We start from the raw sequence: 14,944 nt of genomic DNA, 5'->3' as shown, positions 1-14,944 counted from the left end.
TAATGAACTTGATACTCCGCCTCGTACTCATCTAGAACATATGTCATCTACTTCCGAAGTACGACTTTTGGTAGTAGTCCTTTTAACAGCAAGCTGTAACACGTGGGCTAAGCAGCGAACCTGACACACCTTGTGCAGCTCCTCAATCACCAGCCGGGATTGAGTCGACACGTCCGCAGCTGATGATGGCATTGTAGCTTGAGTGTGCTGTTGAATCGCATTAGGGAGCTTTGCTCGAATGGAGCGTACCATCGACTCGTTGTTCTTGGCATTATCCGTCGTAATAGCCCATATTGTCGTGAGTAAGGAAGCATGGATCGCTCTCGCGACGTCTAACACGTGATTGGCAAGTCGTTTGCCAGTGTACGGACACTCGACTCTTCTAAATCCAAATATGACTGAGCGCAAATTCATTCCTCATCAATCCAGTGCAATGTCACTACGATATAGCCCTTGTTTGCTGCCGAAGTCCACATGTCGGTTGTAATCAAATTGCGTCTTGATGAATATCACGAAAAATTAGGCAACGGAGAATTGTTTTCCGCGTAAGACCTTTTTCCAATTTCCAACGAACTATCACGCGACGGCGAACTGTCCGGCGGCATGGCAGCTTATAGGAGGGTTCGAGCGTAAAGCAGAAGAAAATGGACTTGTGCTGCTGGACGATCGCAAATGGCAGATCGTTCTCCACAGTTCAGTCAATTAGAGCAACGTCACCTTCACATTTGCTAAACTCAGTCTCCACACGCTGCTCGACAAAACGCTCACAACAGTTTCGTTTGTTTTGCTGAAGCAGTTTCGGTAACTTCACTGTCGTCCATTATAATCCGGAGTAGGAGGTAAATTCTGCAATGCAAATGAGGAACCCCCCTCTTTCCCAGAAGGAAACATCGAGTTCAACATCCGAATCCGGATAAACATAGAATTGGGACTCGATCGCAGTCGATTCGACTCAGTTTCAATTCTTCGTCGATCAACTAACCTCTTATATTTAGTGTTTTTAGTAATGAGTAGGATTGATTATGACAGTGTCAGGCGGCGGTCTGAGTTGGATTCTTGTCCAGAATCCAACTCAGACTGCCGCCTTCTGGAGTCGACTTGATCGCTTATGCAACAGATCAATTTGAACTCGTGCAAATCCGATAGACCAATCGAAATGATTTAAAACTTAACAACACTACTTACAATGCTTACTACGGAACACGAAGGAAAATATAATAATAATTTTATTTTCCAACCTCTGAATAAAAAAAAAAACAAATCAAAAATTAAATAGAAGACAGCCTCGTCTAAAAAACACTTTGTATTGTACGTTTCGCGAGCCGTCTCGCCACCGCAGTGGGTCAACTTCCGCATGCGTCGGTTATCTCTCGTACTCTACGATTCTCTCATCTCTCGGCCAGAGTCGTTTAAGCGGAAAAAACACTTACAAATATGAATACGAAGGTGGTGTGTCACCACTGCAACAAATGTGCTTACATTTTTGCTTTATTACATTTTGTGTCGAATAGCTTACGAACTACATCATGTAATCATAGCTTTCGTGATGCTTCCGATTTGTTTTATCCTCTATTGCGCAACTCTTCCTCATAGCAGTTTCTCCCTTAAGGACACGCTGAAGACCAGTCTCGAGTGCCCGAGGTCAAGTGCAACCAACGATGCGTGTTCATCATGTTCTGCTCATGGCTGTATTCGTCATACTCGTCTGCAACTACTCGGTCTTGGGGTCCACTACCAGGCTGCGATCCCCCAAATCTCCAATCAACTCACCCGATCCTGCTGACGCGTTCATCAACGGTCAACGAATGCTTCGAGAGGATACAACACCGCAAGGGACAATCGACAGGGACGGCGAAGAGAGGGGAGCAGTCGCAGATATGCGTAACAAGCTGGGTAATAAAATGTCGGTCTGGTTAACAAACAGGAAAATCGCGACAGCTGAGAAAGCTGAGCAAAAAGCGCTTATGGCAGCGGAAAAAGCCGCAGACAAAGCATATATAGCAGCCGAGAAAGCGAAGAACCTGAAGAACATGAAATTCGCGAAAGAGCAAGTACGCTTGAAAAACCTTGACGCCGCTGCGGAGAATTTGTTTAATGCTGGTATCACTCCTGAATATCTCCATGTTTGGTTTCGTCTCGACAAGACAAAGAATCAGTGGATGTCTAAGAGTCCAAGCAGCCCACTCTACTATGTTCCGACACCACAATATCAGCTTTGGGAAAAGCTTACCGAGACAACACAGCGTTTAAGCTCAACCAAACACAGCGTTTAACCTATTATTCAAAAATAGCGAAGCGCATCGATATTTTTTTTTCGAAATATATGTATCAAAATTCATGCTGTTCCAGCAATTAAGTACTGGGTCCAAATAGTACTATGAACATTTCCGAAGTCGTTGATCCAGTATGGCATTTACGAGACTACTAAGTACCTAATATTTGTCACCACTACAAATACTGGTTCTGCGTATACTTCCTTATAATGTAGACATCCACAGCTTAGCGTTAATCAAGTCAGCCATCAGTATCTGGTAGTTAATCACTCTACGATGTAATCGGTGAAGGCAGGGTTTTGTAAGCCGGACTCACTGCAGAAAAAGCAATGCCAACGCTTTTGTCTGCCGGTGACCACACGACTGGCAGCTCTCCGTTTGTCCCGTACCGCTGACCCTGGAGAGCTTCGACCCCTTGGCCTGGTCGATAGATATAATAGAGCACTATTTGAACGGCGCCCAACAAAACTCCAGCGGCGTTCAGGCCAGCGATAAAGTAGTCGCTGTCGAGCAATCCCGTTGCCACCCAAAGTACCGAGGAGACGAAGATCATGAGACTCATGTTGACTGGAATGGAGACGGCCGACTTGGTCTTTATGACGCGCTTTAGGGTGCCGAGGGGAGATGCGAAAACGCCAACACTAAAGACGAGACCGAAGTACCCAAGCGACGTGCTTGCTTCAGCATTGGTTTGTCCGGTGACACCCGTCACAACGAGTATGAAGTACAGGGTTACAGCACAATGCAGTGCTAGTGCCCATGCATACGCTTTGAGCAACTCCTTGCGTCTATGCTTTGGCGTCCAACGAAAGTAGACGCTGTTGAACACGATCGATGCAAGCTGACCGAAGCCCTGCGTGACTCCAACTGGAAAAACGCTACCCTCAAGATAACCGTACAGCATCCTGTGATAAGGTATTGCCGGTGTGAGACCTTGTCTGCAAGAACGACGCAAACAAATGAACGTACCAAAGGTGTGTGTTCGGTAACGTGCAGACAAGTGGAAGTGCGGGTATTTCTCCAATACTCTTCCGGCGGTGGATCTTGTACATATCCGGCCCAAGGCTGAGACTTAGCATGACCTGTCCGATGGTGGTCACTATTTGCAGTGCAGTCATCCAGCCGGTCATTGTCAAGATTGTCGAGGTAAAGTGAGAACTTGGCGAGGATAATGGGAAATGAATAATGAGAACATTTTACTGCGTGCATTCCGAGCATGCTGGCGGTGCTGGCGGCAATTGGAGAGATGTGGTTGCGATCAGGAGTTTTCAACACTCAAACCGTACATAACATACGAAACCCAAACAGGCTGGATAGGATGAACTGCGAATGCGTCTTTTTTTTTTTTTGCATTTCCGGGTGGTTTGATTGGTCGCAGTTCACTTGAAGACAACTTGACAATAAACGGACGAGCAAATAAGTATCCGTTGCTTTTGGGCAGGGTAAACAATGACGAACTTGTTCATGAGCTAATATATATACGTCCCCTCAATTTTGACGTTTCATCTGCCTACTCGTCGTCATCAAATGCACCGATGCACAAGAAAGAGTTCACTTCCTCAGCTTGAGCGTCAACTTCTTCCGAGTGCCAGCGCTGGTATGCCTTCCAATACATCTCACGTTCCATGTGTACCAACGCCTTGCTGAATCTCCGGCGCCAAGCGCACGATGCTACCGCAGGTCGAAGAATGTCTCTGACTTTATCAATAGTCTGATCAACGAATTTGGCACGCCTTGCTATCCATGCAATATTCAACTGGGTCGCAAGAACCTTGCGGAGGCGGAAGCGCCACACATAAACGACGAAGACCGGGTGCACGAGGGGGCGCATTGCTAGCGCACGGTGCTGTAGCCACTTTCTTCGCATCTTCACCATTACCACGGATAGTCGAGGTTTAAAGGCGAGCCAATCGTTTGTCCGAGGAATGTCGAAGATATCAACCGGCACAATGCGTTTTTTTCGGTCTCGGCGGAGATTCCTCTCCTGCGACCAGTTCATGTTGAATCCACAGACACAGTTGACTGCGTCACAGCCTTCAACCTTTAGTAGCAGAGCGCGGCATGTACGGCAGCGCACCAGGTCGTTCTTCTCGTCAAAATCTTCCCCGCAGGACTCGTGATGGCCGCGGCGCTTGCAGTTGAAGCAGAAGTCGTGGTCGCAGCAATTCGTCTTGGTATTTGCTCGGAAGTACATCAGAGATAGCAACAGTGTGGCACGTCGCTCCGGGTCCTGAATACGGGATAGCGTCAACTCATTTAAGAGGATCGCAGCTTTCTCCTCTCCGAAGGTTTCAAAGGCATAGTCCAGAACTGCACGAGGTTCTAGCTTGTGGCGGCAGAACTGTTTGCACATAACCTTAAACTTCTCGAGTTGTGACGGTAGCAACATGACTGGGCTCGAGGGTGTGCGTTCTGGATCAAACACCGTTAGGTGTGTGTAGTCCGTTTTGTGGCAGCACGGTGGCGTCACCACACAGGCCTGACGACACAGCTCCGCGTACTTGGTTGTCAACGACAACTTAATCTCAGTAGGGACGCAATCTTCCCAGCAGCTCGCATGCACTGGGACGAGACAGATTGGGCAGCGGATTCGAGGTAGTACACCGGGGTAGAATTGCTGTAGCGTCACCTCGACGTGACGACCCATGCATTGTTGGCAAATCTTGGCGTTGCAGCTCTTCCCACAAATGTTTGAGAGTGACTGGGTTTTTTCAACAACGTCCAGGCAGATTTGGCAGGTTGATCTCGCCATGATGACAATCTTGCTCGCTACCTGGAAGATTGGAAACTGAGCCACCTCGAAGAGATTGTCGTGGCTTTTGGAAGGATTTTTGCAAAGAAAACTGCCGCATTGCAAAGTGGGTTGAACATGAAGCGACATGGTTACCGAATACTCGACCATCACTCACAGTTAGGTGTGTGAGTGACCATTAGTGCAGTTTTGTGCACTCGCATTTAACAATTTACTACTTGCCATGCTTACAAGACATCGTTAATGGGCGTCCTGATCAACTCGCGCTGCGCTTCCAAGCAGAATATATTCTAGGTAGCTTGGAGCGAACGAGAACTTCAACATGCATTTATAGTGTGAGGTTTGTGTTTGGTCACAAAATATGGTCCAAATAAAGTTTTTATTTTTACAAATTTGACCACACTGGGACCAATGCACGAAACACAATATCGCGGTTCAAGTGAACCAATTCCTGTGAGCGTTGGTGGAAATTGTGCATAATGCACGCAGCATAAATGAATATCGCGCTGTTAGGCCACCCCGACTGAGTTCTCAAGAGCAGAGTCGGTAGTAAATCCAGCATATTGATAAAAGTAGTGACAACAGTGGAAAAATCATTATCATTTCTACTATAGCACTAAAAAAACCGGCGATAGTAGTACTATATCTGTTCCAGCCGAGCGCCGCCGTTACCCAGGATAATTGTCGCGTTTGCTAAGGTCTTTCTCGCCTCCGCTTCGCATTTGCGGGATTATACTTATTCTTGAAAACCTTTTGATTATCGGTTACCCTGATTGATTTTTTCTTTGTTTTTAATCTATAATGAAGCAGTCTCTATAAACTACAAACCTCCAGCCGATCGGTGTAATCCATAGGTATAGCGTGTATTGTACTATCATAGCCTTCTGCACCTGCATTTCTAACAACGGTTAATGATATTCATTGAGCTACACATCTTATTACAAATATTTAGTGATCGTCTGCATCCCAAATTATAATAATAATCTCTTCATTGTTTTTATCACTACTTATTCATCTTACCGTCCGGAGTGTTTGCACTAGTCGTAGTGTTGCTCGAACAATGCAACAAAAGAAATCTGATTACTTTGTTTCTATCTGTATAGTTGTAAGAAATCACCTACCAAGTTGACGTAGGACTGCTTCCAAATAGTTACTTCCTCCGGTTTTTTTCTTTTGCACATTTCCAATCCGGTCCGAGATTTTTTTTCTTTTGCACGAGTCAGAAATGATCAAAGTAAAGGTATCAATTTAGACGGGTATTAGCACTGGCCTACTTCTTGCTTCTGGCCTCAAGGGCTGCCTTCTTCTCTTGAACCTTCTTCGCCTCCAGAGCTGCACGGACGAACTTCACGCCTTGATCATAGACTTCTGCAGAGCAAGCGAACGACACTGGTAGCTGGCCGGCTTTTTTAGGGCGTCCTTGCCTCGGTGTGGAGTCTTGTAGTTGTTGCCGCCATTTGCCCTGATGATGCATTCCATACACGTCTGAAGGGTCATGAAGATCTTGTTCAGAGTGTCGGCTTTCATGGCGCTGAAGGCGCTGTTTACGGCGTCGAGTAGCGCTTCCACTCCGCGACACTCCGTCTGATACTGCAGCGACTGGATTGAGCGGAAGTAACCTAGATCTAGCACATTAAGATCGGGCGAGTTCAGGGGTTGGCAGCGCATTCGAATATCCCAGCCCCCACTGCGACCTGCAGCCATGATGTCCGGATCATCCACTGACACGTGAGGTTTGGCGTTGTCCTGTTGTATGTAAATCGTGCGCTTCTTGCCGCTCCGTGGCCACTTGGCCTTGATCGCTGGGATGATGTCGCCAATGAGTGTCGCTTTGTATGCTTCTCGGTCTACACTCTCGACATTGCGTAACACGATAATCCCTTTGGGTCTGTTCTTACTTATTCTTTGCCTCGTACTCTTCAGCGAACGCCCAAATACCGATCGTCCCGTCAAACGCCTGTTTGCGATGCGCGTCATATCTACATTGCAGAGAGAATTAGATGATCAGTTTTTAGTCTATTATAAATATATAGAGGTACTCACCGAGGACGGGCAACTGCGGCAATGAACATGGTCTTGCAAATGAAGCGCTTACTCTGACGCTGGCGAACGGGCTCTTCCTCGTTTGCATCGAGGTAGTAGCACTTGCGGTCTGTGTCTTCATTAAACCGCTTCTCGTCTATGTGGACGACGTCGAACATGTCGGCGAATACCATCTCACCACCTCGCTTTCTCGTCGTGTGGCTCAGTGCAAACTGGACACGAGCAAGGCGGTTCTCTTCCGTAAGCGCGGGCTTTACGTTGCTGGAGTGGCGTCTGAAGGCGCCCTCTTTGAGCAGTCGCCGAATGACTGTAGTGGAGACGCCCAATGCTGCCGCCAGACTCTTGATAGTCATGCGGCGGCTCAAAGGGATCTTGCGGATCTGCAGGCGCAGCTCGTCAGTATCAATGGCCTTACGGCCGCAATTTCCAATCAGACCACTGGCTAAGTTGCCAAGACGATTCTCTTCCGTTCGCGTCTTCTTGTGCAGCTCCCAGAGACGTGAGATGGTGCTCCGATGCCGTTCATATTTGGCCACAGCGGCCGAAATATCGCCACCAGAAATTTCACCGTTATCGCTCCGATCTAGAAGAAAGCACACGATAGTCTCTCGCTGGGTGGGGGTTAGATTCGGTGGGCGCATTTGCGCGGTCGTCGGACTTGTTTTGAGGATGCAGCGGATCGAGAAGTGAAAATGGTCGGTGAGGAAGCATTTTGCAGGCCGGCAATGGCTGCCAAGGAATGGCTTTTTGCGCCAAAAGCTATGGATATCAAACGAGCAGACGTAGAAGTTTATTTTGCACCAATCAGCGTCCGATAAGACGCCACCGTTCAAAGATTATTGGCCGAAATGTAGCCGATGGTGCAAAAGAAAAAACCGGAGGAAGTATGTCACAGAAGCTGACACGTACGAATTTCAGCAAAATGACATTATGCTTAACTACTGGTATGCTTGTATCAACTAGTCGGCTATGTTTCCACGTTTACGGTGAGTTTGAGTCCATTATAATAATTTGTACTTTTTTTAAACGAAGTTCTTCATTTAGCGATTCTAGCTTGCAGATTATCTAGCGTGTCAGTATCGTGTCCTTCGAACAAAACCTATCGGGTACCATTACTATGGATAACAACACAGGGTCCAAGCAAGCGCACGTTGCACTTAGTAGTACGTCGCAGGTGTACAAAGTAAGTTCTTCGCGAATTTCGGAAGTGGATATCAAAGATATTTTAGGGTGCAACACTATGTGGAGCGAACAATTATCGGCTGAGGTAGCAGCGTACTTGCGGTAATTCCTGCTATCCCAAAATAATAACTGCGATACTGTACCACTACACAGCACAAGATATTTTATCCTCTCGAGCACAATTCTTTATGACGTCCTGCGCACTATTAGGCACCAGATTTCGCCGTTCTACTTTCCTCACTTGAGGGCGTGCCCTGAGGCTTATGCAGTGATGCGGCCGATTATATATAGTGTTGCTGTTGATGGGGTCCTCGGGGTGCTTTGCTGTGTCGCCGGTGCTCGTAGGCGGGGATGTTGTCGATGCGTCTGGTAGAATACTCCACACTACTCCGCATATTTGTTTTACCCGTGTTGAGAGGCACTCTTGCACTTGAAGAAGGACACGTGGGAGAAGGTTTGAAACGAAAGGGAAAAGGAAAAGTGAGATTGGTATTAGTGCAAACAATAAGGTATTATCCTATTGTTTGTATCTGGTAGTCTAATACACAGTAAATAACTTCCGCAACCAGTCATTATGATATAAGATAATAGAGTCACAAGTACCGTGTTCTTCCAGTATTAATTTCCAGAGAGAACACAATAGAAGGAGAGAGCATGACAAGCCCTAACCTTAACAACCCGAAAGGAAATCCTAAACTAGCCCGAAGTCAAGTGCAGACAACGATGCGTGTCTACCATGTCCTGCTTCTGTCTATACTCGCGTGCAGCTACTCTGTCTAGCATTCACTACCAGGTATATCTCCATGCATGAACCTGGTGCTGCCAACGCGTTCATCAACGATCAACAAATGCTTCGGGGGATACAACAACTCACAGGACAATCGACAGGGACGGCGAAGAAAGAGGAGAAGAGATCACAGACATGACCAATAAGCTCGGCAAAAATGTCGGTCTGGTTAACAAACAGGATAATCGCGGCGGCTGAGAAAGCTGCGCAAAAAGCGCTTATAGAAGCCAAGAAAGCGAAGAACCTGAAAGGTATTTAGGTACCGTCGACATTGCATACCGCGTCGACAATAAATGCATCAGGTGACAACAATTATGCAGCGTGGCTGGGGGGTACACATGCATCATTATCAAGCATTTGAAACTGGGAGAAAGATGTGCGCGTATGGTGCATGTAGTGGCACGAGCCAAAATCTGCTCCTCGGGCACGAAGAAGGACGTTCGTGTGCAGAAACTACGAATTAAAGAGTTTAAGCTTTTGTAGCGACATGGAAGATGTTCGTTAGAGGGATTATTGACTGAGCACGATCTCAGTAGCATGCATGGGAAGCGCACGAGGACAGCTTCCGCTGCTCGTGTCTAGTGCATGTGCGGAGCACAGTTTCAAGCATAAACGTGTGGATATACTAATGAATTAATGCACGCTTAAAACCATTTACATCGTTGTTGTGGCTCAAGCACTTACTTTCGACGCGGTATGCAAACTCGTGCGTTGTCGACGGTGCTTCAGAAAAAGACGACATATTAAAATATGTTTTCTGAAATACAGGGCAAACAAACTTTGGCATGGCTATGCTTCCTGAAGCCCAATGGACATACCGGGGTACGCGCTCTCATGGGGAAGTCGCTGCTACTTTCGAAATGAAGCGGGGATTTCCTTTTGGGACTCTAGAGGACATTTTGAAAAACGAACGCAACAGTGAGCTTCACCATCTTCTTGGCACACAGTCGATTCACTTCGTTTGGTGCTCTCTCTTTTCGGTGTGACCCAGGCCGATTGGTTGGGGTCGCGTGCCGATACGGATGATTGGCGATTGCGTTCGCTGATCAGCGTACATTTTGTGATCTCCAACCTGTCAGCAACCTGTCAGTCTTCACAGTACATGTGCGTATCGGTTCGATAGCATTTCCTTCTCGCAGTCGCAAGTCGTATCGTAAAAGTGTTCAAAGACGCAGTAACGTTGGTCTATTCCAGCAATCGAGCACCACTCGTCGTCTTTGAGCGCCCCTTTTTTCGACTAGTCGGCAGTCACTCCACTTCTGATTGGCGCGGTGCACGCACTACAACTTCAGTAAGGGCATGCATGGTGCATAGCGGAGTTTCGTCGTCCTGCAGTCGCGTGCAGCGTTGCTCTCGCAGCTTGCCTCATCTGTAGTCATTTCCCCATTCTCCGCCAACGATGAACGTCCCTGATGTGCAGCGTTTGTCGAATGCAAGTTTGCCAACCAAGGCCGACGACTTCCATGAACTGAAGACCCCCGACCTCCGAGAACTCGAAGATGGTGCCATTCGTCCAGGAGGCCCACCAAACATTTACAGCTGGAGCAACATCGGTCTGATGGCGCAGTATGCTGCCGTGGGTGTCGTCTATGGTACCATGTACAGCGTCATCTACCCTTTCTTGACCAACTACCTTCGAATGTCCGGAAATGAGACCACGTCCGCCAGTGTTTTGATCACGCTGCCCTACACCCTGAAAGTTTTTATCGGTATCGTGACCGATTGCTACCCGATCTTCGGCTTCCGACGTCGACCGTACATGCTTCTAGGCTGGGCCGTGTGCTTCGTTTCGCTGATTGTAATGACCGTCATGCCTATCGGTGATCCGTACTACCCAGACTCCAGTTGGGCAACCTTGACGACTCTTACAGCTGAGCAAACGGCACAGCTCAACACTGACGCGCAGCACTCGGGTGTCAAATACATTTTCCTCATGGTCATCGCCAACTTGGGTAGCGTTGTGGCCTTCACGGCTTCGGACGGCATCCTTGTGGAACTCGCTCAACGCGAGCCTTTAAAAACTCGTGGTGCATTGCAAGCCATAGTGTACGCTGTACAGTACTCGTTCCAGATCATATCGCAAGCGATGGTTGGTTTCGGACTCAACGGTGCTGACTACGGTGGCACCTTTTCCGGTTCCATGGGGTTCAACGCCGTCATGGGCGTCTGCGCTGCCTTCTCGCTGGTTGTGATGCCTTTTTCGTGGTTCTGTATCACCGAAGAGAAGACCCACCGACGCTCGGCTAGGAAATACCTCTACGCATTGTACGAACTCATCCAACAGCGAGTAGTGTACCAAATCGTCATCTTCCGTTTCTGCCGTAACGTGTTCTCATACGTGTCCGTGACGGCGTCATATCTCATTCAAAGCTACTGGTTGACAGTGACTCCAGTGAACAGTAGCGTGGCTTCTATCATCGGCTTGATCGTGTCGGCTGGCTCGCTGTATCTGACCAAACAGTTTGGACTCAACTGGAATTGGCGATACATGATCGCCATCTCTCAGATCGCAGTGATCATCATCGATGCCTTCCCCACTTTCTTCACTATTTGGGACGTCTACCGTAGCCAATGGTTCTGGCTTGGGGTTCCGCTTGTGGAGAATTTCCCGAATGCGATAGGAACAATCGTCGCGACGTTCGCAGTACTGGAGATCATTGAGGAGGGCAACGAAGCCACAGTGTACGGTCTTATTACCGCCGTATCAACGCTGGCTTCTCCATTCGCTAGTGTCATCACCAAGAGCATTGACGGCCACTTCGATGTTGAAACGGAGTACATTCGACTGGACAATTCGTACGTCCGCTCGCAGGTCACGTACACGTATCTGATCGCCTACGCTTTCAAGCTATTCTCGCTCGTGTTCCTGGTGTTGCTACCCAAGCAGAAGATTGAGACGCAGGAGCTCAAGCGAACTGGAGGCAAGAACAAGTGGATTGGCATCGGTACCATCATTGTCGTGGCATTTTCACTGATTTGGTCCGTTATGACCAACCTCATGACGATGTTCGACAGCACGTCCTGCCTCCGTATTGCAGGTGGAACCGGTTGCTAGATTTGAATAGGTTACAGGAAAAAAAGAAAGAGGTTGTGCATAATTGCTTAATCCAGTTTATCATGAGCTGGATTTGGTAGCGATATCTTAACAATTCTTCCACTCACGAACTGCATTTCTACGACAAAGTTAAAAGTCGTTTAAGTAGTGTATTTATTGCCTTGGACAAAACAAAACTACATTGATTTAAAAAAAAATAGAAAGTGAAAAAAACTACTACTACAGTATTGGTTTCGCCTCTCAAGGAACTTTTCTATTATGTAATTTCTTTGCTATAAGCATGATAGTTGCATGAAAATATGTAAATGCATCCAAGCCGGGGGAAGCTGCTAGACGGTTTTTTTTTCTTCTTGATTTTGAGTTTTGTTGGATTGTCTTTCTGTCGTGAAAGTATGGCAGCGGCCACAGCTTTTACTTGTGTTTCTTGGCTTTTCCCTTTGCAGATTTTTTGCTTTTCGATTACGGTACCTTGTACCTTGTACGTTGTGGGTTTGGGTACTCGAAATCGACTTACACTTTTTACTCTGACAATAGAGCATTCACAGCCCCACCAACATTGCCACGAGCTAACTCTAGGGCCAACATATTCTTCTCAATGTCGTTGAAACCCATCGACGCGAGCTGCTTCAGCGCCTCGCTGTAGTCGATCTTGTCTTCATCGGTGGAGAGTTTGGCCTCAGTCGCAGCAGCTTCTTGCGCTGCTTCATTAGTTACGCCACGTCCCCAACGTCCACGTCCATGGCAGCCGTGGTGCCAGTGGTACGGACGATCTCCTTCTTCTTCTTCTTTGTGCTTTTTGTTTTCGTCGCCTTGGTCCGAGAATCGCATGTGATGGCCGTGACGTCCACGGTGTTCGCGGAAACTGGGGTGCCCCCAATGCTCAAACTCCGTGGGGAAAGGTGGACGACCGTGCTCGAAACCTCGAGAGATCGGCGATTCACGTGGGTCCATGGATTCAAAAGGAGGCGGACCGAAGCGACCAAAGCGACCGAAGTGGCCTGGAGGACTGAACCCGGGGTGGCCGTGGTGACGACGATCGTCGAACCCAGAACTATGGCCATGGTGACCGTGGAAGTGTCTGGCAAACTCAGTGTGGCCTTCGTGGTGGAATGGGAAGCCATGCCCGGGAAACTCGTAACCAGGGAAACCTGGTGGACCATGGTGATCGGGATGGTGTCCATGGAACGTAAAGTCAGGAGATCCGTGGCAGTGGCCGTGACGGCCGAACTTACCGCGTCCACGATGATGGTTTCCATGGCCAAATTTGCCAGAGTGACGCCCGAATTTCCTGTGGTGGTCATGACCGTGGTGGCCATGACCGTGGTGATGACGGCCAAATTTCCCGTGGTGACCGAACTTGCCGCCACGACGACAAGTAAACTTGAGAGCGCGCATCACGGCCGGCTCCTCGATCTTCGTGAACGGTCCGTGCGACTCCGTCCACTTGCCACTGGCTTCGCAGCTCTCACACAGGTCGAAGTTCTCCTTCGTCTGGGACTTGAAGCGGACACCAACGATGGGGTTCATCTCGCACCCGTCGCACGTGACACAAAGATGCACGAGTTCGGAGGTACGTTTCAGTTTGGGCGTGCGTGACGGATCCGTGATCTTGATAAATGGCTCGAAGCGAATGAAGTTGCCACTGGCCTCGCACTCTTCGCACAAGTCGAAGTTGGGCACCTCAAGCGACTTGTAGCGCACACCCACGAGTGGGGACTTCTCACAGCCGTCACAGACGATGCCCGAATGTAGCGGTACTTCTTCTGCTAGCACTTCGATGTCCACCGTCTCCTGGTCGTCGCTGCAGCAGGAACTGGAGCTGCTGCAGCTGGGCGAGTCCGATGTGTTGCCGTCCATCTCGTTATCGTTGTTGCGCACCAAGCTGGTCATCAGTGACTTGGCCACACTCACCATCACCGGTTTGAGTGACGGACAGCGTGCCACAACGCGTTGAGTGAACACCAGCAGCTCGTCGAATCGTGCCGTGACTGTGTCCTCGATGGACTGCGCGTCTTCTTCGTAGATAGCTGCGACCATCGCATCCACGAGGTCCTTGAACTCTTCAGTGGCACTAAACTCTAGAACTACCGAACGGAAGGCCTCGTCTTGCAGTATCAACAATAGTTCTTTCTTGATTGTTTCTAGTTCCACGGCACTTCCGGCTACGTCCATGGCCTGTAGACTGGTTACCAGTAGGTCCATCGCGCTCGAGGGCGTGGGCGTCGTCTCGGGCTTGGCTGTCAGCTTCGACATGGCAGTGACGAGTCCACGCAACTGCGTCTTGACAGCGGTGGCAGCGCGTTTAGCCGTGACTGGCACTTGTGGCTCGACCAGCACATCAACACACTGCAACTGTTCGTCCTGCATGAATTTATCGAGTTCTTTCAGGTCGGCATCGTTGGTGATGGCCACGCGGTCTCCGTCGGAGTCCGTATAGCAGAGCGAGAACTCCTTGTCGGGAAGCAGCGAGGCCGCTGTCGCCTGCAATTGGACCATTGTGATGATCTGTCCATCTTCAGTCGGGAGGGACAGCGAATGCTGCAACTCGGCATCAGTCGTCCTGATCTCTAGAGTTCGCGTAGTCATCTTGGTCGGATCTTCGGCTGCGGTTATTGGCTTGTGGTGTCGGAGGTCAATTGAGATCTGACGAGCGTGGGGCGGGGTCGGAAGCGTACAAGTATGTATACTCTGAGATGCAGTGCAGAGTCTGCATCGTTGCAATCAGCTCGACAGAAAGTCAAGTTGTAGTGCGGAATGATGGTAGGCGATCTGTCCACTACAGTAGGGTATTTAGTTATCTTCGTCGACGAAGATAAGCTAAAGTAACAAATCTACTTTAGCGCAACATTCAA

General features: G+C 48.7%; 7 protein-coding genes across 7 annotated transcripts; 3 read left to right on the top strand and 4 right to left on the bottom strand.

Moving 5' to 3' along the window:
- Positions 1–1,658: 1,658 nt before the first annotated feature.
- Positions 1,659–2,273, top strand: PPTG_08489 (hypothetical protein; the record flags this gene model as incomplete). Its single annotated transcript, XM_008902607.1, has 1 exon — positions 1,659–2,273. The coding sequence occupies one exon, from the start codon at positions 1,659–1,661 to the stop codon at positions 2,271–2,273; it is 615 nt and encodes a 204-aa protein (XP_008900855.1).
- Positions 2,274–2,544: 271 nt separating this feature from the next.
- On the bottom strand, positions 2,545–3,177 carry PPTG_08488 (hypothetical protein; the record flags this gene model as incomplete). Its single annotated transcript, XM_008902606.1, has 1 exon — positions 2,545–3,177. The coding sequence occupies one exon, from the start codon at positions 3,175–3,177 to the stop codon at positions 2,545–2,547; it is 633 nt and encodes a 210-aa protein (XP_008900854.1).
- A 518-nt stretch (positions 3,178–3,695) lies between these two features.
- Positions 3,696–5,084, bottom strand: PPTG_08487 (hypothetical protein). The gene has a single exon (XM_008902605.1). It carries the CDS (start codon positions 5,023–5,025, stop codon positions 3,784–3,786), a length of 1,242 nt encoding a protein of 413 aa, XP_008900853.1. The 5' UTR covers positions 5,026–5,084; the 3' UTR covers positions 3,696–3,783.
- A 1,288-nt stretch (positions 5,085–6,372) lies between these two features.
- PPTG_08486 (hypothetical protein) lies at positions 6,373–7,709 on the bottom strand (the record flags this gene model as incomplete). Its single annotated transcript, XM_008902604.1, has 3 exons — positions 6,373–6,913; positions 6,942–7,004; positions 7,069–7,709. 3 exons carry the CDS (start codon positions 7,707–7,709, stop codon positions 6,373–6,375), a joined length of 1,245 nt encoding a protein of 414 aa, XP_008900852.1.
- Positions 7,710–8,552: 843 nt separating this feature from the next.
- PPTG_22249 (hypothetical protein) lies at positions 8,553–9,235 on the top strand (the record flags this gene model as incomplete). Its single annotated transcript, XM_008902830.1, has 2 exons — positions 8,553–8,566; positions 9,139–9,235. 2 exons carry the CDS (start codon positions 8,553–8,555, stop codon positions 9,233–9,235), a joined length of 111 nt encoding a protein of 36 aa, XP_008901078.1.
- Positions 9,236–10,304: 1,069 nt separating this feature from the next.
- On the top strand, positions 10,305–12,177 carry PPTG_08485 (hypothetical protein). Its single transcript, XM_008902603.1, has one exon. The coding sequence runs from the start codon at positions 10,437–10,439 to the stop codon at positions 12,090–12,092; it is 1,656 nt and encodes a 551-aa protein (XP_008900851.1). The 5' UTR covers positions 10,305–10,436; the 3' UTR covers positions 12,093–12,177.
- Positions 12,178–12,227: 50 nt separating this feature from the next.
- Positions 12,228–14,878, bottom strand: PPTG_08484 (hypothetical protein). Its single transcript, XM_008902602.1, has one exon. It carries the CDS (start codon positions 14,676–14,678, stop codon positions 12,612–12,614), a length of 2,067 nt encoding a protein of 688 aa, XP_008900850.1. The 5' UTR covers positions 14,679–14,878; the 3' UTR covers positions 12,228–12,611.
- Between the last annotated feature and the right edge of the window lie 66 nt (positions 14,879–14,944).

The sequence above is a fragment of the Phytophthora parasitica genome, assembly GCF_000247585.1.
Source record: "Phytophthora parasitica INRA-310 unplaced genomic scaffold supercont2.14, whole genome shotgun sequence".
NCBI classification, from domain to species: Eukaryota; Oomycota; class Peronosporomycetes; order Peronosporales; family Peronosporaceae; genus Phytophthora; species Phytophthora nicotianae.
Note: the sequence above shows the minus strand (reverse complement) of the source record. Positions and strands in the feature narration are given on the sequence as shown.